The 24512-nt window shown below is 42.0% G+C and overlaps 2 protein-coding genes across 4 annotated transcripts; both read right to left on the bottom strand.

The window, feature by feature from the left end:
• Positions 1–8027: 8027 nt before the first annotated feature.
• Positions 8028–12120, bottom strand: sec22bb (SEC22 homolog B, vesicle trafficking protein b). The gene is made up of 5 exons (XM_082524053.1): positions 11912–12120; positions 10253–10362; positions 9956–10116; positions 8781–8927; positions 8028–8649 (listed from the first exon to the last, which is right to left on the bottom strand). The coding sequence occupies exons 1-5, from the start codon at positions 11984–11986 to the stop codon at positions 8495–8497; spliced, it is 648 nt and encodes a 215-aa protein (XP_082380179.1). The 5' UTR covers positions 11987–12120; the 3' UTR covers positions 8028–8494.
• A 3870-nt stretch (positions 12121–15990) lies between these two features.
• On the bottom strand, positions 15991–23603 carry npl (N-acetylneuraminate pyruvate lyase (dihydrodipicolinate synthase)). Of its 3 annotated transcripts, none has more exons than XM_082524050.1 (12): positions 23496–23603; positions 23197–23279; positions 22957–23030; positions 21284–21371; positions 21053–21110; positions 20142–20217; positions 19957–20049; positions 19698–19843; positions 19561–19607; positions 19386–19470; positions 19252–19291; positions 15991–19163 (listed from the first exon to the last, which is right to left on the bottom strand). In XM_082524050.1, the coding sequence occupies exons 2-12, from the start codon at positions 23274–23276 to the stop codon at positions 19021–19023; spliced, it is 930 nt and encodes a 309-aa protein (XP_082380176.1). In that variant the 5' UTR covers positions 23277–23279; positions 23496–23603; the 3' UTR covers positions 15991–19020. The 3 variants fall into 3 exon arrangements, with proteins under 3 accessions (XP_082380176.1, XP_082380177.1, XP_082380178.1); XM_082524051.1 differs by having other exon boundaries at positions 23197–23297; positions 23496–23600; XM_082524052.1 differs by lacking the exons at positions 21284–21371; positions 22957–23030.
• Positions 23604–24512: the final 909 nt, after the last annotated feature.

Here is a 24512-nt window from a genome sequence, read left to right as displayed (position 1 = left end):
AAGTTTGGCATGATTTCAGAGAAAGCAGTAAAAAGCGAAAGAAAGCTTAGCCACCCTGATGTTTTAAACCACATTTTCTGAAACTAATCAGCAGCTCCAGCCTCAGGTCGCTTGTTTATCAAGAGTTTACCAGGCAACAAAAGACTGTAGTTACTTCGCCAGCGCTTCAGCTTTCATGCAGCACATTTCGGACCAACTTTGTGAGTATTAGTCTTTTGAATTTTAACTACCCTTGGCCTGGCTCAGAGCCACGAGGCCCTGCCACATTGGTGAGAGACACTTTCATCAGTGTTTGGGCTCTTCACGCCGATTTGAAACTCATCCGTCAAGGGTGACTCCAGCTGTCGGCTTGTAAAGCTGTGCTGCAAACAGGGGACAGATAGTCATGACTGATTATTCCAGGGACAGCCTGTGCGTGATCTTGTCCACTCCCCTTAACCATAAACATGCCATCTTTCCCGAGCGTGACAGCCATGTGAAACCAAATCGGTGCCTGTTATTCAAGAAGAGTGTTACACTGCCTTTATGTTTGATGGTGGCAGATAGTATGAAGTGTGTATATGATGCCTTTCTATAATTAGTAGAGGCAGGCATCGATACGCTTTTCATTACTCGGCTGTGGCAGCTGATTTGCTTGCATCAACAGTTGTGCATAGCTGAAGTGGTTCCTGCATGTCAGTTCTGGATGCTTCTATATGCTTCATACTTACTGTGTAATTACATTATTGAGAACAGCACTCTTAAACCTCAGTGCAGTCTGTAAGCTCCGCTGAGAGTGTTGACAAGCTGGCATTTTGTGCAGGCTTTGATGAGATGAGCCTGAACGTAGGTATGAAGCTCTCGTGACCTCTGTGCCTTTGTTAAGACACATGCACATTTGCACAGGAAGCATCATTTATCTAATGTCATCTTCACAGTATAAGCAGATCTAGTGGACAAGAAGCTGAGGGGGTATATTTAAGGTTGATTATCACCTGACTGACCCACTTTGACTGCCATAAAAGAGACAGCCTGCAGACAGCTTTACGTGTGTGACATGCGTGCCTCCAGACGATAAAAGACCTGTGGATATATTGTCTTAAAGGTTACAATGAAATCGTCAGCCATGAGAGCGATCCTTCAGATTTCAGATCTCCTTGATGGAGATTGGCCACTCGTCGGGTCAACAAGATAAGACTCCACATGGTATCTTATTTACAGAGAGATATAAATCTGTTAGAAGGGTTTCAAAATATTTAAACATTGTAAATAATTTTACTGTGTGAACTTGAGGTTATATGATCGAAATGTCAACAAAGAGGCAGATAATGCCCACGTAAGTCGAAAAGGGTCTCAGATCAGCATGGAATCAGTGTAATCATTTACTTGGTGAGACATGGGATTGCCTAGAGAAAGTAAACATACCAGTGGAAGTTGTTTTTGTTTTTTTACTGGCTTCATTTTGTTGTAAAATTTTAAGATGGGGACATCTTGACAAGCTCAACATACTAAGTGTAATTTCACAAACACTCGTAATCACTCAAAACCGATTTATTCTGACTAAACCACTCATCAAGATAAAGCTGAGGCTTCATATTTTTTCTCATTGAGCTGATGAATCAGTTAGTGAGCACACGCAGCTTAGCTGTTAGCAGTCTTCAGCTTTGGTTTCGAAGAACAAGTTATACTAGTGCAGCGTTTGGCAGTGGCTGACCTGCTATTCTGTGATCAGCTCTGTGTGAGAAACTAAGATAGTGTGTATGATCAAATGTGTGCGTCACAGCGTTCCACGGCGGTCAAAGGTGGAGAGTCAGAGAGTGCGAAGTCACGATGTGGCCGAGCGTGATGTGGGCAGAAACTTCAGTTTCCGACGAGAGGAAGAGGGTGAGGAAACAGGTGATGAAGGAAAGGTGTGAGGAGGAAGGATGCATGCACGCGTATGAGAACACATCTTGTAAGTTGACCTGGGGCTCTGGCAGGATCAGGTGGACGGGAATGTGCTGTTGCGTGTGGATGGGATCCTCCCGTGAGCGTCCTAGCGTGCCCACCGTCACCCCACACTAGCAGGCTATTTATATTGCACTGTGGGAAAATAACAGCCCCAGCAGTGTCATCTGGGCCCTGCAAGGTTTATATTGCCTGCCCAGAAGTACACGTATATAGCACCATTCTTCCCAACTCCCCAAGTCACAAAGAGCGGAGACAAACTGGCATATTAGCTCTATATGTAAGCATTATTGAGTTGATTTAACTCAACTCACGAAGGACAGTTTTTCTGTTTCTTTAATGCAGCGAAACAAGTTCACAAAGACGAGGGTTTGCAATGCATTTGAGAAATACTAGTAGGACACATATTTAGAGCACTTTGATAGGATTTTAAATACATCCCCGGACACACCGCACATGCACATGAATTCTCACTTGTGGAAAGCAAACAGCCCTCAGTCTTCTAAAACGGGGCTTCTGGGATGAATATAGTTTTACTGTCAGCTGCAGACAGTAAGAGTTAAACAAAAGCAGGCAATCACGGAGCAACTGCAAGGATCTAACATCTTAGCCACAAAGAAGCACAGATTGGAATAATATTTGAAACGTTAGTATTTGTGTAGGTTGGTGTTAATTTTGACGCCTCCTACAGTTTGCACTTCAGAAAGGCGACGGATGGAAGTACAACTGAAACGAATGTAATCTGCTGTGGAAAAAATATAAAAATGCTGTGTGACACTGCATTAAGCTCACGCTGAAGCACTGGGATTGAACTAAAATAATGATATCACCATATCACTTTTATGTAACATAACTGTGAAATCTTTATAAATGTAAAAGTATTTTAAACGTCAGAAACAAACCAAAAATAAAAGTTAAAGTTTGGACCTCTGCAACCAAGACTCTGTAACAACTGCACCCGTTATGCTGCTGATGATATGTTGATCTGAGAGAGGTCTCAGGGAGGGCAAACTGAGTCCGAGCAACTCCCACCCAAGGTCGCCTAATGCATTAACACGTAGCACACAGGGACACGCAGACACACACAGTAATGTCAGAAGGAACACATAGACACACAGGCACCTAAATCTCAAACCTCATCCGTCATGTCCCGGTCATCCAGGCCCAGGGGTGCGTGTGAGTCAAACTAATCTAACATCCAACTAACGGGCTGAAGTAACCAACTCATACTCTGCGACAGCATATGTTCACAAGAAACATGGGTTTTGTTTGTAGGGCATTTTCTCCACTCTGAGTGTACAAAATATGCACAGACCATATTATTTTTGAGTTGAAGTGGCATGCTGAAAGTTATAGTGAGTGCAAAACTGAGTGTGTGTGGAATATCTTCCAGTGTTCTGTGCATCATAAAGTCACAAGCCACTAAAAAGCAGGCTTTCTCACAGTCACAGCTCAGGACTGCATGCATGCGACAATAATATCCGAGAGATGAATGAGAGTCAAGAAGGGACTGAGATACCTGTGTACCTCACAGCACATCATCATAAATCATTTTTAATCGCTACAATAATTAATTGACATTAAATTTAACATGGCTGAGCTTCCTCTTTTTTAACCCCCCACTCCCGTCTTTGTTTAAGCCGCATTTTTATAAACCTAAAAGGCAGTTTTAACACTCAGGATAAATATTTTATGCTCTCAAAAGAGAATTTACGACTCATTTACAGGTTTGCTCTTTTTCTAAATGGACGTGGAGTATTATCGTTGGGAAGATGTGAGAGCTCGTCATTGGTCTACAATAAGGTGGTAAAGCATACACGGAGTGGAGAGTGGGCCCAGCAGGTCCACGCTGACCCCCTGTGAGAAGTTCCCGGTTCCCAGGACCCGGTGTGTACGTTTGTAGGGCAATAACTCATCAGGCCCCTTTACTTCCTCTTTCGGCCCTCTGCGTTTTATGACCCGCTCCTCTGCTGTACAGCTGCTCTCTCTGCAGCTTCCCTCTGGTCTGATTGGTTAAGACGGGAGTGTGAGGCAAGAGGATGATGGGGAAGAGACTGGGATGAGGTGGGAAGTTTGATGGAATATGTTTTATATTATGGCCTTTAGAGGTGACTAGCAGGCACGTTATGAGAGTGAATTCTGCTTTCACTTCATTACAAACTATTACTATTTGATTGACTGGAGAAATCAGATTTCCCAGTTCTTTTTAATTGTGAAGGACGAGCCTTTCTGTGTACTCTGAATGTACTGACTATATCTGAACAAATGTTCAACAGATCTCAGAGAAATTCTGTGCATGTATTTATAATAAATAATGAAGGCTGTAGCGTCACAGTAACATTTCATAATATAGCCTGTGACTAAGTGCTGAGAGGTGGGACACACCGTGACAGGTCATCAGCCTGGCGTTGGGCTAAAACAGAGACACAGACGACCGTTCACACTCACTATGGGGAATTTAGAATCACCAGTTGATCTAACCCCACTGATTGATTCTGGAATCTTCCCATCCTCCTGTTAGTGATCCTCCATCTATATGGAAGATAACAACCTTCTGAACAAATTAGTAGGTGGAGAAGGCCCCTACTGGCCCATATCTATGGGGCTGATTTCTGCCAACAAATGCCCGTTGTATGGACGGATAACATCTGAAGTGGGATCACTGAATGTGTTTGGATTGTGGAAGGAAGCTGCACAAACTTCTTCAAGCTCGGGACTCCCTCGCTGTGAGGCAGGAGTGCTAAGCACTGCGCTACCATGTGTAATTACAATGTAAATACGGTACTTAAAAGTAGGCAGGCTAGAATAAGGGAGTAACAAGTCAGGTTTTTACAAGAAATAATTATACTGGAAGTAAATGTAGGCAGTGGAATGTAATTTAAAGTAACATGTAAATAATGCTACATGGTGCAGAACCAGTTTTAAGATAAAATGAATGCATTTTGTGTTAAACCTTTGGTCAAAACAACCAACCAAGTAGATGGAAAACAGGAAGGAAACAATGATCATGAAATGACTATATACCTGTGCAAGAACTGGGTCACTGAAAGCAGAATGATGTCTGGATCCAGATTAGTTTTTGATGTTTCTTCAATAACATCAAGAAAACGTATCCTGTTTTTTCCCCCTATTTTCATAGGATATGTATTTCTGATGACATGACATAAAAATGTCAGAGTTTTTCCCCCTATTTTGCAATTTGTAAAGGAACCAAAAAACAAAAACAAAACAAAACAAAACAAAACAAAACAAAACAAAAAAAAGATCCAAATCAATTGAGAAGTTATTCACTCAAAGCTGGGCTCAGCATCACTGCTAGTTATAGTTTTGTGTTACTCTGCTAATAACCAGCCAAACTAAACACAAAATATTTCCTTGGCAGAGATAGCGATCAGGTGTTTGCATCAGGTAAAATGATTAGGTTACTCTGTTAGAAACATGACTGAAACTTTGGCTGTCTCATTTTTCATACGCTACAATCTCTTTCATTCTGCACAACCCTTGAACAAACTAACTAAAGTTAAAGGTCACATTTCTTTAATGCCCTGTTTCTATAAGATCACTAAAGTCTCGGGAGAAATCGAGAGTGGGTGGACGGTGTCTTAGTTCTATTTGTGTCTTTGACAGGAAATTTAATCAAGATAGGGCAATATGAGTCGACAAGAGAGCACAGAACTGATAAAAAAAAAGTCAGATCAGTTGAAAGAACTGATCTTTCAGCATGTCTCAGTTGTGTGTGTGTGTGTGTGCGTGTGTGTGGTAAAGTCAGACTATGTGTGTTCTGTACATGTGCCATTTTCCTGACCTCTGATCACACAAAGTATTTTAATCCAATCAGCTTCGTTTTCACATGACTGTCACACACTCACTGCTGCTATGGTAACCTGGAGAGGAAGGAGAGAAAGATAGAGCAATGGAGTGAAAGAAGAGAAGCTATTCTCTCTCTAAAAACTGTGAAAGGGACGCACCTGCAGAATAACACACACACCGTGTTTCGTAGTTCACCTGTCTGATGCTCGCCTTTAGGTGCATTTAAATAATAATTTATTAATTTTTTTAAAAAAAGTCTTAATTCTGAAGAAAAAGAGTGAACGCAGAGGAAGCGAGAACGCATTTATGTTAACGTGGTGACAGAGTATCGGTGGCCAGCAAGACATTTCAGTTAGTGTAAGTGTGTGATGGGAATCCAGATGCAGTGCAAAAACCACGGCTGCATCGCTGCTCTGGCTTCTGGTGTGTTTTCGTGCTTGTTTTTTTTTTTTTTTTTTTGCAAGTTTGGCACATCTCAACTTTTAGATAAACTTTAATGTTCGATTATGCATTAAACACTGAATGTAGCTTGGGATTTCTGGCAGAGAAGATATGGTGACAATCACGAATAAACAGGACACGATGAAAACTGACAGGGCTGCAAAACCAACAGTCAGAGCAGCGTAGAGAAGCACTGAGACAAAAGGGCTGTGATCGTTAATAAAGAAAAAGGGAAGAGATACAAAACAAGCATCTTCAAGCAGTTTTAGTGGAACATGATTGCTAACAAAGATAAGTTAATGGCAACTGAGGCCAAACTCACAAATACCCACTTCCCTTGAGAGGTGAAAAGGTTAGTCTGTGCCCTGTGGTTTGTGTTTGGCACGCTACTCTGCTGCTTCTCTTTTTTCTCTTTCTGACATTTCCTGTTTTACCTCAAGCTCAAGATTCTGACTAATGCTCTGCTTACGCTGCTATACGTTGTTGCATTTTCAGGTCCGTGCAAGCATAGCTGTCGAGTTTTTTTCTTTTTCTTTCTTTTTTTCCACCCCAAAGGCGTAACCTGTATTTTCCCCTCAGTTTTGACAGTAACCCATGATTTAGAGCTCGACTAACAGGGGGACACCAGTCGCTGAAGTTCATTTCAGGACTGAACTCGGAACTGCATCAGCGAGCACAGCGCTCCACCTGCTGGCCATGGGTGGTATCGCCAGTCTTTGCTGGTGGTTGCAAACAGCTAAAAACTTTTGTAGGTGTGGAAATTTAAGGTTCTCCAATTGATAAAGAAAGAGAACGTTTGTCACATGCTTCATATACAGCAATGTCCAGTATCTAACCTTCAAAGTCACTTGATCGCCTTTCTTTCCCATTCTGATGCTCATTTTGAACTTCAGCAGGTCACCTTGAACACATCTACATGCCTAAATTCAGAGTTGCTGCCATGTGATTGGCTGATCAGACAGGTGTGCCTTATAAAGTGGCAGTCATGAGTACACAAACCACATGATCAAATCTCACGCCACTGTTGACTCCATGCATGCTGCTTTACCATGATGACGACGAGCTCAGCTCAGTGTTCTGACAGACCGAGCGCCTGAGTGTAAAAGACTTTATTCATAGAGAGAAGACAGAACAGGAAAAGAGGCGGGTTCCTTTCCAGCTGAGAGCGAACAGCGGCGACTCTCAGCTTTAAATGAAGTCTACAAATTTTACAAAACAAAAGGAGCCTGCTGAACTTCAAATGTCTCTGAACGCCTGCTTGCAGTCATGGTGGCGTCACGCGGCTGAGGGTTACCAGACTGTACAACAATTATTGGGATTAAATGTAATATTCCTCATCACCTGAAGTTACTCAGTATTTGAGATAGAGATTAATATATACCATATAATATTCAGAATCAAGACGCGCACACATGGAGCTTTCATTTATTGGAAATATTACAATTTTAAAGCCACTCTTAAAAAAAAAGGCAGTTCTAAGGGCTAAAGCTGAATATAATAAAGGCCACTTTTACATGACATGAAGACTTCCTCATCATTGGACCTACTCCTTATTTAACCATGCAAACATTAATAATAAGCTTTTAAATATTAACCTTCAGTGATCCACCGAGCACAGTTTGTATTTTACTCAATAATTATTGTACAGTCACTGATTGGCTCACCATCATCCCACACGTCTTGGCTAATTAAATCAGGTCAAACAGCGTCTGCAGGCTTCCACACAGTATTTAAAAAAAACAAACAAAAAAAACAGCTGACTTGGATATCTTTTCCTATTACGTTGCCGGGGTGATTTAACATCCTAAAAATATTAATGCTATGTCTTTGAAATCTCTTAGACTAATGGATATGCTGTGCATCACTGCCATGATTATTTTATTAAAGGAAGCGCAGGAAAAAATGAAATTAGGTGGACAATCAGCTGCTCCTGTTACAGCACAACACAGCTTTGAAAACTCACAAAACTTTTCATTTTTTTTTGCACGCACACACACACACACACACACACACACACACACACACACACACACACACACACACACACATCATCTGAAATCCCCGGCTACTACGAGAGCATTGTTGTGTAATTGTTATTAATAAAACTATGTACTATGACATCATTTATATTCAGAGCACACATCCATGGACAGGCGAGGACAAAATGGGCGGTGGCATGTTTGTAAAGTCTTATTAAGAGCAGGAATCCTGTGTTTTTAGTCGAAGTTGACAGCTTTTCTTAGTGTCTGCAGACTCTAAGCAGCCCATTTTCCCACTTCGGCACCTCCTCCTCCTTCTTCTTCTTCCCTTTCCTCTCTTAGAGCCACCAGAAGCGTACGTAGACAATGAGCATGATGAAAAAGACACCTCCAGCTGCCAGCTTGGCATAGGTGGAGCGGGTATTCAGATACTTGGCGTCGCTTCTGTACTTTTTCGACAGGCTGGACAAGTTGCTGGCCTTGGAGTCGAGTGCTGTGAAGAGGAGAAAGCAGAGGGAGAAAAAAAGTAAAGGGGGGTTGGGAAGGAGCAGGATAAGCACAAGCGCGCAGAGAAAACTCCCATCACGGCTCCGTTTGACCCGAACACAGATGACAGACACTCACCGGAAAGCGCCTCTCCTCTCTGCAGCACCTCCTCGATGTTCGCCACCATGATCCTCTGTACGTCCTGCAGTTCTGTGTTGATGCTGCCCAGATTCCTCCTCGCTCGGCTGTCGATGTACGACTTCTTGGTTTTTTGAATGTAGGTGTCTGAAGAGAGAGACAGCCCACAGTTATTTCAAGCTCTGTGTGTTCAGTTACTTCACAGCCCTGCCTGTGACAAACACGCTGACTGCCAGGATCCACTTTCCCCGGAGGACTAAAGTGGATTTTTATTGAATTTCATAGAAAACACATTTCCCAGCTTTGAATGAGAGCAGAGAGACTGCTGATGCTGACCTATTAAACAGATCTAGTCGCACAAGAGCCGATCCTTTTCTTCCCTTTTAGTCCTCTGATAAATTCCTGTTATCAGTATTTTTCATTTAAATTTAAGTGATTCAGAAATGTTTCACACACAGACTCCTTATTAAAAACCCAGAGTTTTGTAAACACTTTTTTTGCTGCTCATATTTTGGATACTTTGTGGCGACCGACTTGTTTTTAGAGCCACAAACACATCAAGCGGCTCTTAAGAGGAGTCGCAGTTTCTGGCACCTCAGTGTATTCAGCCTGGAGGTTTCTGTGTGGTTTCACAATGATTTACACCCTGAGTTCATCTGCAGGGAGGAAATAAAAAAATCAGCCCCTAGCACCACAACTTCACTGAACATATAAAATATTAATAGTCACCAGCAGCAGAAGCACATAAGCATGTGTCAGCATCTTAGAAATAATCAGAGAACTCTCTGTTAGTCTGAAACTGCTTGGATGATTGGTTTTCAGGTTTCTGCTGCCTGCTCTGCTCAGTATGCAGCGTTGCATACTTACATGTAACCATCACAGCTAAGTGCCAAAACCCCCTAACCTAAACCTCGTTCTAAGTTTAGCCCTAAAACCAAGTCTCAATCCTCAAACCTGCCTCTGAAGGGGTACAGACGAAGGTGAGACTTTAAGTTCCACATAATCCGATCACTTTGATGGCTCTCACAAAGATAGCTGGACATGTTTTTATCGGATTTTTCTTATTTGTTGTTTGTGGCTTTATGACGAGCAGTCATAAGAGCACAGATCGAGTGTTTCCTGCACAGGTTTAACATGTAACCCGGTTTATACTACTACTACATGTCTTTTCTTACCAAACTCAATGAAGGAGTAAGGCCGGGATACTGTGGGGACCTTCTTTCCGTGCTGCTCATGAAACTCTGCCTGGAGGTCTTCTAGGTAAGCAAAGGCTAGCTTCTTGGGAAAGCTGGCTTCACAAAGCACCAGGTAGCACACTCCCTTCTCTATACAATAGCTGAAAAAAAGCAACATAAAAATGTACTTTGAGTGGAGCATGAGGAAATGCACTGAAAACATCTATCCGTGTGTGCTTAATTCCTCGCAAACCACGAAGAGACGATTATTTTGAGACAGTTTGGATTCTCACTCACTGAAACGCCATCGAACCGGCCTCTAAAGTGCAGCGTGTGGGGCTCTGCTCATTGAGTTTCCTGAAGAGCTGCTTAGCTTGACTCTGATACTGCTGAAGGTCCCGGCCCAGCTAAAAGATGAAAAGCATAAGTGGTTTAAAAAAACTAAAAAAAACAAGTACTGATATCGAGCACAGAGAACACAGAAATTAATCAAAATCTGACTCGTATGCAGCAGAATTAGAAGCAAATGTGATTATTTTACCACCAAAAGAAATGAAGGCAACGTAGATTTGAGCACGTTATGTATCTGAGGGTTTTACAGACATACTCAGACAGCGGCGGGACGTTAAACGATGACACTAGTTTACAGATAGATAATGTGGTTGTTTGAGAAACACATGTGATGCTGAGGCACAGAGCGGAGACGCAACAAACCTTTTCACTTCCCTTCATGAAAGCAAACAAGAGAAGGAGGAAAAGATGTTAGAGTCAAGGCGAGCACAAGCATAAAGGTTTTAAAAGCAACAACTCATGTTACAAATGGCATCCATTTGAACATTTCAAGTCGTCCACCAACGTCATCAGGCATATTTCATCTACAGGTAATAATAAAATGTGGGGAGTGGATTCTACTTCACTGGAGTCACTTAGTGTTAACCAGTGTAATAATGAATGATAGGTATAAAGTGAGTCAGTCACTTACTAACTGACAAATAACCACGTCAGTTTCCAGCCTCCCCACCACCCTGAGCTAGATGGGCATATTAGCAAATAGATGAATGGATGGATGCTCGATCTTTCAGCCATACATCAGTACCAGCCTGGTGACGGTCTTATATTGTAAGACCCTACAATAATAGAGAGAAACCCCAGTAATCAGATGACCCACTATGACCAAGCGCTCGGCGACAGTGGGAAGGAAAAACTCCCTTTTAACAGGAAGAAATCTCCCACTGAACCGAGCTCAGGGAGGGAGACAGGACAGAAACACGCTGTGGAAGAGAGCCAGAGATTAATAATAATAACTAAAGATTAAATGCAGAGGGGTGTATAAAAACATAGTGAGTGAACTAAGAAGCACCAAGTGCATCATGGGAATCCCCCAGCAGCCTACACCTATTGTAACTAAGTGAGGATTCAGGGTCACCTGTTCCAGCCCTAACTATATGCTTTATCTTGAATCCAGGAGAGGGGCCTGAAAGCTGAAAGGCCTGCCTCCCATTCTACTTTTAAATACTCTAGAAACCAAACGTAACCCCCCAATGCGAGATCGAAGTGCACTAATGGGGTGATATGGTGCTGAGAGGTCAAAGTTTCATATCTCAGTCCTGAACTTATGCGATGCTGTAATGACGTGAAATAAAAAGCTGTGGCAGAAGCGGTCTGATGACTCAGTCGCTTCAGGCAGGTAAATAACGAGGTGGACAGGTGGACAGGCCTACAGCAGGACAGGCCTACAGCAGGACACCTATCAGCAAATCAAACGGCTCAATTAACTTTCACACGCCAAACCAGAAAGTCATGGTGGGGGTGGTGCCGGTGCCCCCTCAAACGACCCACATCTGGATGAAAACAAGCGCTCTAAAGGCGGACGTGACAGCTGGCAGCGGGTTAACGTTGGCTAGCGTGTCACTATAACATTAGTGCAGGATACAAGCATTCACTAATAATCCTCACCTGCTCGTCCTCCTGCATGGAGGCGGCCAGCGGCAGGCCGTCAGCCAGCCGAGCGATCATCGTCAGCAGCACCATCTCTGCGAAAAGCTCCGCTGCTCAGCACACACTGCAGGCTCCTCGAAGCTCCGTTTGACAGGCTGAAAACTGACAACACCGCAGCACTGACGCTGAGCTGGCCGGAAACGCTATAGCTTTGTGTCACAGCTAAATCCCGCCGCGGAACCAGGCGGACAGACACAAAGGTTCCGCGTCGCCGTCCCTGATACGAAACTTATTAATTTCAGGTATTTGTTAGAATATAATTACGACAATCTTATATGCGTTACATTAGATTTTGTTAAGTTCAAATTAAAATTTGCTGCTTTATCTTGTTTTTCTTCTTTTGGCTGCTTCCGCCACAGCGTGTGGTCTGCTTTCATCTCCTCCGTCACTACATCGATGAACCTCCTCGGAGGTCTTCCTTGTTTCCTCCTACCTGGCATGTAGCTCGCCATCACCAGTGTGTGAATGTGTGTGTGAATGGGTGGATGACTGGATATGTAAAGCGCTTTGGGGTCCTTAGGGACTAGTAAAGCGCTATATAAATACAGGCCATTTACCATTTACCATTCACTCCTCCTCCCCTGCACATCCCCAACCCATCTCTAACTCATCTTCCATCACTATGTCTGCTCCCTGCACCCTCACCTATCTCCTTCACATTTACACACGCGTATTCTGTCTTACTTCAACCAGTGTTCATTCCTCTTCTCACCAGGGTATACTTCCACCTCTCCAGTCTCACCTCCACCTGCCCCCTACTCTCACTGCAGATCTCAATGTTGTCTGGAAACATCATAGTCCACACAGATTTCTGCCTCATAAAGAATGACATTTCATGAATAACAGTGGTGAGGTGTATGGTAGGAGTGACAGATGGGGTTAAGGTGGGGGTAGGATTATATATGGGATCTGCTTTGAGCTTCTTCTTGTATGCAGTGGCGATGAACAGGCTGACAGATGAGGTCAGGAGGAATCTCTGTGGACTCTGATGTTTGCAGATGACACTGTGATCTGTAGTGAGAGTAAGGAGCAGTTGGAGGAGAGCCGGGAGAGGTGGAGGTTTGCCATAGAGAGAGGAAGAAGAACCGAGAAGTAAGACAGAATACATGTGCGCGAAAGAGAGGGATGGTGGAAAAATGGGTATGCAAGGAACCGAGGTAATGAAGGTGGATGAGTTTAAATACTGTACAAGACAGGCGAAGCAGAGAGTGCAGGCAGGGTGGAGATGAGTGTCGGGGGTGATTTGTGACAGAAGGAGAGCAGCAAGAATGAAAGGGAAGGTTTCCGAGATGGTAGTGAGAACTGCTGTAATGTTTGGTTTGGTTTTAAATATCGTAGCTGTTGGTGGATGTCAGCTTGGCAGTTCTGTTCTTGTAAAAAATGAACATTTGTATTATAAAGCACTAATGCTCTTATAATGAGTATTAATCCAAGCAGTTTCCATGTGCCTTGGCTCGATACAAATGATTATTGGACAGAATGATGTCACATTTGCTCCGCTTGTATTTTACAACATTGACTCGGTGGACCTGACCTGTAGGTGCAGGTTTAGATAGCAAACAGCAAAAGCGACTTTTTATCATTATGAGTTAATTGCAAATGATATTATTATAATTTTAAATAAACTTTAAAGAGATAAGAATGACCACATTGCAGCATCACTCATTACACAGTATTCATTAGATAGATTGTTTTCGTCTGCAGTACATCCGTTCAAAGTATTTTTAGGACTGAATTTAAGTAATATTTCAAAACCAGCAGCAGTGACCGCGAGAGTTTATTTACATGTATCACTCACCAGTTTCATGACTTTAGTGCTCTCACTTGTGATGAGAGGGAGTCATGCTGCATGTACACAGGAAGTCTGTCACAGCCCTGAAATAACAGAGAAGCACAGAGTGACCACAGTTTTTTCCACAGAACAGTTTTTCATCTCTCCTCTTGTTTTATGGAGGTAAAACATCTCTGATAAGGTCATATATGAATCAGATAAAATACCACAAGTGTCTAGTATTACAGTTTAAACATGTTTGTCCTCTCTCCATTATTTTACATTCAGTTCTGTCTCTCATCTCTTTTCCCCTCACTTCCCAACCAGCTGCAGCAGATGGCTGCCCCTCCCTGGGTCCGCTGGGGTTCTTTCTGTCCCCCTCTGCCAAGTGCTTGCTCATAGAGGGTCCTCTGATGGCTGGGGTACTCTCTCAGAAATCTTAGGTGATTTTACATTATGGTTTAAAATGCTTTGAGTGAACAGTTATTATCAGCTGAACTGAATTTTCCATTTGAAGCAGGAAACAAGTTTACCAGTCCAGCCAGTATTCGCTACACACTTACTAATAAGTTCCCTGTCATGACAAGTAATCCAGAGACCACAATGAAAAGACAATGCTTAAAAGAAAGTGATGGCAAAAGGCCTCAAAACCATTTTAAACAGCATAAAACTCAAACTCTAGCCAGATGTGGTTAAATGACAAAAATTAGTCATGTTACTGATCCCGCACCACAGTTTCTCCTGTGACTAATCCAGTATTATATTCAGTCTTCTCTCAGCTGCTCCCTGTATGGGTCGCCAGATCAAATCACCTGCCTCCATCTCACCCTATCCCAGCATCCTCCCCGGTCACATCAATACTCTGCATGTCCTCCTGCAGCTGCATCTGCATCGTCATCATCTCCCTCTCAGCCTTGCCTCTCTGACTTTGAGCTGTCCCTCTGTCTCCAAACCAAACAGCAGGTCTTGCTGTCTGTTGCTTTGGATAGCTCAGGCTCACGTAATTCGATCTCATTCTTTATCATCCACATGTTCAATTTGGCCACAATGTTATGGATGCCCTTCCTAACACAATCCTCCCCCCTTTATATGGGCCTGGGACTAACGCTAGGAGTGTCTCGGTGGCGTGTGGCCCCCTTGTGGCTGGGTTTGGTTATTGTATACAATACTATTTACAATTTTGACCAAATACAAATTGACAGTTAATATTTAAGGCGTAAGCAATATTTTCCTGAAAGATCGGCTTTGAATGCAGTTTAAAACTTTAGTTTACATCAGCAGTTTAAAGGAGCAGAAGGCAAATCTGAGGGTTGGTGTGTAAGTTAAGAGAGGAAACTTTGTCAAAACTGTAAGCAGTCCAGATAGCTGAGATCTATAATGAGCCAAAGTCTAAAATGTTTCCAGTCAAATGTAGTCACTGATTTAGTCTCTAACGGTGTGTTTTAGCTGAATGGGCTTTACGTCACTTCACATCTCTCACAACACAGCTTAAGAGAGACAAGTCAAAGGAGCTTGCAAAGAAAAGCGTCTGGACTTCTTTAAGTTACTTGAAGACGTTTCACCGTGAAACGTCTTCAATTAACTTAAAGAAGTCCAGACGCTTTTCTTTGCAAGCTCCTTTGACTACGATGACCTGGATGACTGAGAACCTTCACAGACTTAAGAGAGACAAACACTGGATAAACACATACGTACTGTGTCACAATGACCTCATGAAGTCCTCCTTGTCTGATCTAGTTTTTCTTAGCACGCACACATTCCTCCCAAAGGACTAAAGAATGTGCTGACTGTGAAACACAAAAACCAGTCAGCGCACTTGTGCCTGATATTCTTAATGATTTGAAAGTACACAAATGAACACGCATAAGCATGCTGAGGATGAAAAAAAATGCAAAATATTCCAAAATATCCTGGATGGGAGATGGTTAATTCAGCAGCTGAATCCACCGGCAATGTATTTCAGTCATTTGAAACAAAACTTTTAAAGTTAAACTAAGCGAAGAAAAAATTATTTTGTGTGTGTGTACTGGATTAAAAATAAAAACTAGACAGTTGGTCTGAGAATTGCAAGGTCTGCAGCGTCCGCTCCTGGCATTAAACCATCTGAACTGCCTTCACAGAAGTTCTCACACTTGATAATCATATTGCAGTGCATTTGATCAGCAGCGCCAGGCCGATACCCTCTCGGGTCCTATGGACGTGGTGACCGTGTACTCAGTTTTCCACAGTTAGTCTCTACTAAGACTAAAAGAAACATGATCAGTGCTAATCAGCAAAGAGATAAACTCCTTTATTAGTAATAAATGCCTGACTGTTATAGTTACAGTACATTTCCCTTTTAAGACAGAAAGTAAACAATCAAAAATAATCAAGGCCTCATTCTTCTCATGTGTTCAATGCTCCCTTTCATCATTAGGATCTTTATAGTGTCCGACACCTTTTCATTCAACAGGTCATATTACTTAACTTCCGTCTTCATTATCCTGTCTCTCACGGATACAGCTCGTCATAACTGTCATTTTCAATTTTGTATTCAATTGAAGTCCATTTTGAACCTCACAATAAGTCGAGAAGTGAAGCAATGATGCCCACTTTTTAACTTTTGTACTATAAAGAGATCATTTCCAGTTGTTATTAAAATGTCATTCCATGCGTCTTAAATAGGAGCACTGACATGAGTCAAATCAGCTTCAGTCATGGTTTCAAACAGTAAGACCAGGATAACACTGCTGATTTGTGACGGTCTCCATTCTCACAAATGTAAAAACGGTGCTACATTTTCTACAGCATCATTTTTTCCATATTACATTAAAAGAGCAAACCTTTGAAGTCAGTGGAGAATGCCCAGAAAAATACATACGCTCGCTACAAACACATCATGTGGCTGTCAAAAAACAAAAAAGATTTTTACTTCTGCCCTGTTTCGCCTGCTTACACCTCGAACATTAAAGGTTTGGTAATGTGAAACATCTGGTTACAGAGCAGCTGAAAAACACTCCTACATGAGGGGAATAACTGATTTTTTTTATGTTAGTGTGTTACAATGTGATGTTCTGCTGGTAAACCGCAGGTCCTAGTACACAAATATACTCCTAAAAAATGGCTAAAGATACATAAACAAAAAAAGCTTTCCAGGTGCCTGGAGCTTCTGATCGAGAATGTGGAGGATGTGTCAGAGCTGTTCCAATCCAACGAGGCTCGTCTCTGCAGCCCACTGCTGGCCAAGATCCAACAGCTCAGAGGGCTCCTGTTCACGCCTCACTGTGTTTTTCTGGCATAGGTTTAGCCCACTCAATATTCAGTCTATAATGTTGTAGTTAAACAGTGTATGACTGGAGTATTTTATTTTGAATTACATTTTTATTTTACTCAGTACATGGCAAAAGTTTGGAGCCACCCCTTGTTTCTTCATATTTTGCTATGAAATTTTGAAACGGGTACAGCGATTGTTTCAAACATACATGGAAAAACAGCATATAAGGCAAAAACTGAGTTTGTATGTTTAGCACCTTTATCCTTTAGCATAGTCTGAACTCTGAGCAGCTCTCTGTCATCTCTGTGAGGATCTTCAGGAATCGTTCTCCAGGCTTCTTGGATGTTTCTACCTCTGAGCTTTGATTGAGAGCAATTGATTGTGGTGACACTCCTATAGTGCTTAAAATCTGGGACTCACCACCAATTGCTCTTAGAACTGAAGAAGCTTCTCGGATGAGAGGTGAACCGTCTTCAAGGAAACTTAAAGAAGTTCAGACACTTTTCTTTCCAAGCTTCTTAGACTACGATGACCTGGATGACTGAGAACCTTCACAGACATGACGAAGCACCATCTCGCTGGTGTACCTCTGTACTTATTGACAAAATAATGAACTAAACTGTCAAATTTGGATTCTTCACTCGATCAGACCTGTTTACACTGATTTTCAGTCCAGTTTCATACCTCCGCCATACCCTTGTTTCCCTTCATTAAGCACGGCTTCCTGACAGTCGCCCTTCCACTGAGACTAATAAGGCAGAGATCAGCTGGAGATCCAGATCATCTCTCAGGTTCTGTGTCAGGTCTTTGCTGGAGTATTTCATGTTTTTTTTAAGGACATGACTTTCAGATACTGTTCATCTGCAGCAGGTGAGACTTCTTCTGTCCACTTTGCTCAGATTAGTCGACTATCAAAATCGTCGATGACTAATTTAATAGTCAACGCGTCGTTTGAAGCTTTGTAGGATCCCAAAAGACGCAGGAATAAGTAGTAGGATTTAAGTGTAATAACCGACCAAAACAGAAAATGCCAGCACTGCATGTATAAGGATGCCAGCTGCTGTTAAACCCAAAGAAGAAAAAACTGTGTCCCAGAATTCATAGCGCGGCCTATCGCGGCCTTGCTCAGTTTCCAACATTGGTGGCAGCTAGTTAGTTTTAATACTACTCTTATTATTCTTTCTGGGTCACAAAATAAACGTTTAACATATTTTCAGTATTTTATTTGTTCCTGAGTAAATCGGTTTGGCTGAGATTAAAATTATAGTTTTAAGATAGCTGAATAAACCTCAAGCAGACAACTGATTATCAGAAGTGTGAGATGCTCGAGAGTATACTCCGGTGTCCTGTTATATTTTAGATAGCAAGGAGCAAGGAGTTTATTAAACTCCACTGAAACTATCTGCAAATTTCATTTAAATTCAATAAATTATCATCTTGTCTTTATTTTTTAGTTAGCACATACCTCAAACACTTAAAGCTGTAAGCTAATGATAGTTACATAAGAGCAGATGCATGCTGGTGCAATAAGCTGTAGTTGTACGTCCAGTGGATGCATGATCTGATTAGTCGACTAATCGCAAAAATAATCGGTGACTAGTCGACTATCAAAATAATCATCTGTGGCAGCCCTAGATTCAGCTGAACAAATTATGTGCCTAAAGATCCAACTTAACATTTATTCTCTGTTGACACATCGCTGGTTCATTCCCTGAGTTAGGAACCTTTTCACACTTGAATCATTCACATTCCTCTGGAAATGCTCAGGTGCAAGGACTGGATCACAAGTGAGTGAATAAGCAGCTTTCTGAAAGCCTCGAGAACTTAAAGATTACAAGAAAGTCTGGCTCCTTGGAAGGAAAATATAAAGGAATGAAGGGTGGCTCAAGACTTTTGCACAGTCCTGTATAATGCCATGTTCGCAGTTAACTAATACGAGGACACTTAACACAGTTGGGTAAAGACCTAACAATATGGAGAAACTCTTTGGAGAGAGTCTGTGTAATCTATTATTGGAATGAGGGATGTTCAAGCATGTTCAAGTTATTCAGGAAAGATACTGTCATATTTCTGTTTGATGGCCAGAGCACGAGCAGCTGGACATGTCATCACCGGGAGACGAGGGGGTCCCAGATCCAAGCCCGACAGCTCGTTCATCAACTGTTTATTTACTCCCACATCAAAACCTGTCAGCAACAACAGCACATTATAAAATGCAGGGAAAAAAAAGACACCATTAGAGGATTACTATGTCAGTGCAAAGCTATCACTTACCAAGTTTGATGGCAAAACTCACAAGCTCCTGAATCTTGAACTGCTCGTGGAAATCAGATTAAAGATGTACAGATGTGAGCAAAGTGGTACAAATGATCAAGGACACACAGCAGCGGTAGAGAGATCAGCAGTACCTGTATCGTCCTGGCTTGGACGAGGTCGCCGGTCTCGAACGCCGATATGAGCTTGTTGACGTGACATCCTACGTAATTATATGTGCTGCGTGCAGAGAAATAAAACTACTGAGCATAGAGAAGGAATAAAGACAGCGCATCGTGCAAATGAAAAGTCACACACACACATACACACCTGCCAACTGCTCCATGGACTCCCATTACCAAAGCTCCTAGAAGTTGCTATTTTTTTTTAAACGAATTACATTTTTTAGGATAGTTCCATGGCTAAGGTTAAAGTGACAACATGCTACAAAAAGAGGAAAGACTGACCTCGTCTATGCCATAGAGGACTGACCAGTGAGGCGGAATGTAACTGATACACTGGCCCAAGTCCATCAGGTCACTCCCAGTGAACTTGACGCCTCTAAAGGAAGGGATGACCTTCTCAATACCTTCTATTAGTTCTCTCACGTTCACTGAAGAAATAAAACAAACAGGAAAAAAAAAAACCCCCAAAAAAACCCCCACATTATAAAAGACATATAAAAATTTAAATGGTTAGAAATGTCCAAATCTCAGACTGCCTCACCGTTGACACCAGTGACTGATGGGACATGATAATAATAGAAGGGCAGAGTTGGAGCAGCTGAAGCCACTTCCTGGAGAAAGGTCCTCAAAACATCTGAAGCGGGGTGACAAGAAAAGAGATGCATGTTGTCATGTATGAAATGTGTTATTAATGCTGCAATATGCATGTCTAAAAACATCACACACCTGCACTGCTGGGCTTGAAGAAGGACGGAGCAATGACTGCTATACCATCGGCCTCAATCTGTGCTGCATGGTGAGCCTGGAAGAAGGACAATGAAAGATGGGAAATGAATGGATTATCAATTATCTAAAAAAGAAAAGAAACTCCATTAGATATTAATAACAAGGCAAATTATTACCTATGACATTTGGATATTCTGAATAGATTTATAATCCCCACAATAAACGCCATTGCCTGATAACATCTGACTGGTCACGTGATGTGTGACATCATGTGCTCTGGAGACTTTAAACCAGGCCTCACAGTCTGCTCTCTCCTCTCCTCCTCACTGGCTGTTTTTTCCTCTTTGACACACTCGCTCAGACTTACTGTGCACTCAGGCCTTGCATGCACGCTCATGTGCTGACAGACACACACGCACATAAGTTTGATTTGTTGACTTCTTTGTCAGCCTCTTTTAAGCAGGGTTGTGACACAATGAACGGACCTCTAACCCGCACCAAACAACATGCTGTTCTTTAACTGACATGTGACTGTCACACAGGACGTCATGTGCCAGATTATTCGCTGACTGGGACCAGATATTTCCTGGACTCGGCCCCCTGCAACACAGTGACTGCCTCACATTTCAATAGCTTTACCATTTAAACTGAACACATTTAATATAAAGTAATATAGAAACAGTGTTTTATTTTTACTGCAGGCACATGTGGTGCCTGAACACACCGCTAATATTAAATCTGACTTATCTGATGGCCATGTTGTGTATACCTCAGGTTAAGGCAAGGCTAAGCCTGCAATACTGCCTGACTAGGTCAATGTGGCGGAAACTCCACTTTAACCCTGTGTTACTAAATTTAAACATATTTTCACACAGGAGCTCGACAGAAAATGGAATCATGACATAACTCACCAGTTCTTGGGTGTCTTTAAGACTCAGGCAGCCAACATGAACAATCACCTGATCCATCCTGTGGAGAGGAGAACATTTCCTCAATATCTATTTTTTAACTGTATACTTATCACTTTAAAGCCCATGGTGACTCTAGGGAATAGCTACAATGTGCATGTGCTTGTTCGATTGTTTCTTTGCGTAATTTTGGGGGGTTTTTGAGTAAAAATCCAATTGCCTGCGATGACTCACTTGCCCTTTGCTTTTCGACACCACTCCTCAGCCAGGAGCTTCCTCTCTTCCACACTGAGAGACATGCTCTCACCCGTGGTGCCATTCACTGCAAGCAAAGAAACGTCTGTCCAAGATCCACATCACTGAAACTTAAATCTCAAGATTCTCAGTCTTAAAAACCAAACAAGATCAAAAAGCATGTCAATAAATAGACATAAAAGGATGGCGTAGCCTATAATAGTCTAGCACAGCCCACTTGCCACCGCTTCAGTAAAGGATAGAAAAACTGTAAGAAATGAAGGAAACCGCCACGGCGAACCAGTCATCGTGGAACTTGTGCCACAGACTGCTGACTGTGCGATAATTCACAGCACAAAACTATTTCAAGTCTAGAAAGCAGTGGTGCAGACAATGATGGGGAAATTAAATAGAGCTGGAAGAGCATAAAAACACAATGAGGTACAAAGATCAGCACAAACATCCTCTGCTGACTAAGCACTCACAGAAAGTAGTGTGGAAATGAGACGTTAACACAGGAGAAGCTCAGGCTGAGCTATAGTGATTCAAAGGGCTTTTGGTGAAGTGGAAAATGAAGCGGTAAGCATTTCAGAGTCACGCCTGGCTCACGGGGAGAGCTGTGCAGAGGAAAGGGCAGGATCTTGACATTGTCTAAACTTTTCTCCATGTATGTGCCACCAAAAGAGCCGCAGATAACAGTCGGCACTCGAGACGTGGGAATCTACTTCAGCTTGTGCAGAAATTTCAAGGATGAGTGTCTGAACTGAAGAAGAATGCTTAAACTGCAAATAACAAGCGTAAAGACCAATGTGCCCTTTTTCCAGGAATATTATTACACGGGGAAGCAATGGTCTTCATTAACAGCTCACAGCAGCATTAAAAAGGCACCCTGTGGAGGTTGGTTTCCTCGAGGAACAATGGTGCAATAACGGCCTCACGGCACCTGGTTTTTAGTGTTTTGTGGACTGGACACAGCAGGAAAACTGCAGAATAATCCCACCAATCAGATTACACAAAGGGATATTCAAAGGTTGAGACTGAGTGGGGTTTCTTTGCATGTTTCACTCTTTTCTCTGGGCTATTTTGCCTCCAGCCACACGTCACTGCAAGTTCAACAAAAACATTGCATTCATAATCCAGAGTTGATTTTTGCGGTAACTCTTTGTTTTCTCTGTTTATCTGTGGAAATTTCACACCAAAGGTATGCATTAGCTGGGACTAATTTTGAATACGCCGCCCCAGCAGCTGCAGGAGACCAGTGTGTTGCATTCTTGCATGGATATGATAGGTGTGATATACAATATTTCATAAAGGCAATAATTTGAGTAAAAATTGATGGAAAGTTTCTAAAGAGCTGGATATTATACTCAGAAGGAATCATCAGTTAAATGTTTACATGGGATTTTTATTAGAAGTCAATAATGTTTTATTGAGTTGTGCAATTCAGCTAACTTGCTATGGTTTTATCCAACTCTGACTACATATAAAAACATACTTTAGATTATTTTTACACCAGGGAATGTGATTAACAAAGGAGCAACATATCTACCACAGTAAAACAACAGTATGTATACAAATCAGCGGATGAATCATGCAATATTAGAGTTGATTCAGGTGGGGATACAGAAAAAAAAACACAAATATAAAAAGAAAGAATCCACAGGTAAACTTACCAAACACGTTATTTACACCTTGCTTCTCTTTCAAGTAGTCAATATAAGGTCCAATCACTGATAGGTTGATTTCACTGTTTTGGGAGAATGTGAAAAATATAGACCTACACATGTGGCAAATAACAATACCTGACAACAGGTGTGTAAGATGCCCGTCCCTGCGCCTCCCCAGTTTCAATACATCTCACACACTTTTACTGAACAGACACACAGGAGGAAAGAGGCTTCAGATCCCCTTACCCTTGACTGGTGATCGGAGTGAATGTGGCTGCAACAAGTCCGGTGAGCTTTTTGTCGGCGGCAGGAGCCATGATAGACATGTTCTGGCATAGAAAGGCACACTGGAGTGAAACAAAAGAAACACCGCAAAACAAACAGGCGAGACACAGCCTTTGACATCAGCACACTCACAAACTTTATAATACACCACAGAGCGCTGGGGCACGGTGTGTAAACAGAAGAATGGCTGTAAACTGATATACTATGAAAAGGAAATTATGGAGCATCAAAAGCAGTTCCAAAGACGATCTCCAGCTTACCTGCACGGTCTTTCCTTCTGGGAGGCGCTGGCATAGGTTTTAGTTTTAAGGGAAGTGGATCTCTGGTTATAACTTGTTTTTTTGGACAGGGATTTGCTGAAATGCTCGTCACGTGAACATCAAACAACTAAACGTCAATGGACATCGCAAAGATTCATGGGAAATGTAGTTAGTTGGGGGGGGATTGGATAACAAGTAAATATGAACTTTATCCGCTTTTATATTAAAATATTTCAAATTAAATACCTTCCTCACCTTCACGCACACACATATCGGACAGCAACTCTGTTGCTTGTGAAGCTCGCACACAAGAATTTCACTCACATGTGCTGTACCAATGTACCTGCACATGTGATGTGACAATAAAAGTGATTTGATTTGATTTGACTGTTTTTTTTTAATGTATTGATAGGACTGAATTTACTCAGCATTCATGGTGCATTCAATTTCCATCAGGATATTTCTTAATTGTAGCGCTACCAGCGCGTACAGAAAAGTAGTAAAAAGTTAGAATAGATTTTGTATGTGGCCATACAGTTACGGGACAGTCACATAAGTAAAATATCTAGTTTTACAGGCGGGGAGCAATAACGCTGTGCCATACAAGCAAAAGTTACTAATAGTAAACAAAGAAAACATAATAAAAGCAGGAATTCACATAAAATGACAGATATTTGGCTGAATTTGTTTCGTCTGCGGTATTGATAATTATTAGAATATTGTTGTGTTTTTTGCCTTAGATTAAACGCCGTGATTGCAAATTTAATCGCTGTGATTGTACTTTTTCTGAGCTTTCATGAACGACACAGAAGTGCAAATTTATTTTGTGTTCCTCATTTTTGACTGTCAGGTAGCTCTCCCGCCTCGTTGTGTAACCGTCATGTTACCGGGGGTGTAATGTGTGTAACTCCCATACAAACATCATCAGTATGCTATGTGTTTTCTGCCAGGCTGGTTACTGACTCGGAGTTACATTAAATCCCAACCGATAGCTCTTTAACTGCATCTCTGAGCCTG

This window comes from Aulonocara stuartgranti, assembly GCF_965226115.1.
Source record: "Aulonocara stuartgranti genome assembly, chromosome: 23".
In the NCBI taxonomy this organism is placed as follows: Eukaryota; Metazoa; Chordata; class Actinopteri; order Cichliformes; family Cichlidae; genus Aulonocara; species Aulonocara stuartgranti.
The sequence above is the reverse complement of the archived record's forward strand: the minus strand, read 5'-3'. Positions and strand labels throughout refer to the sequence as shown.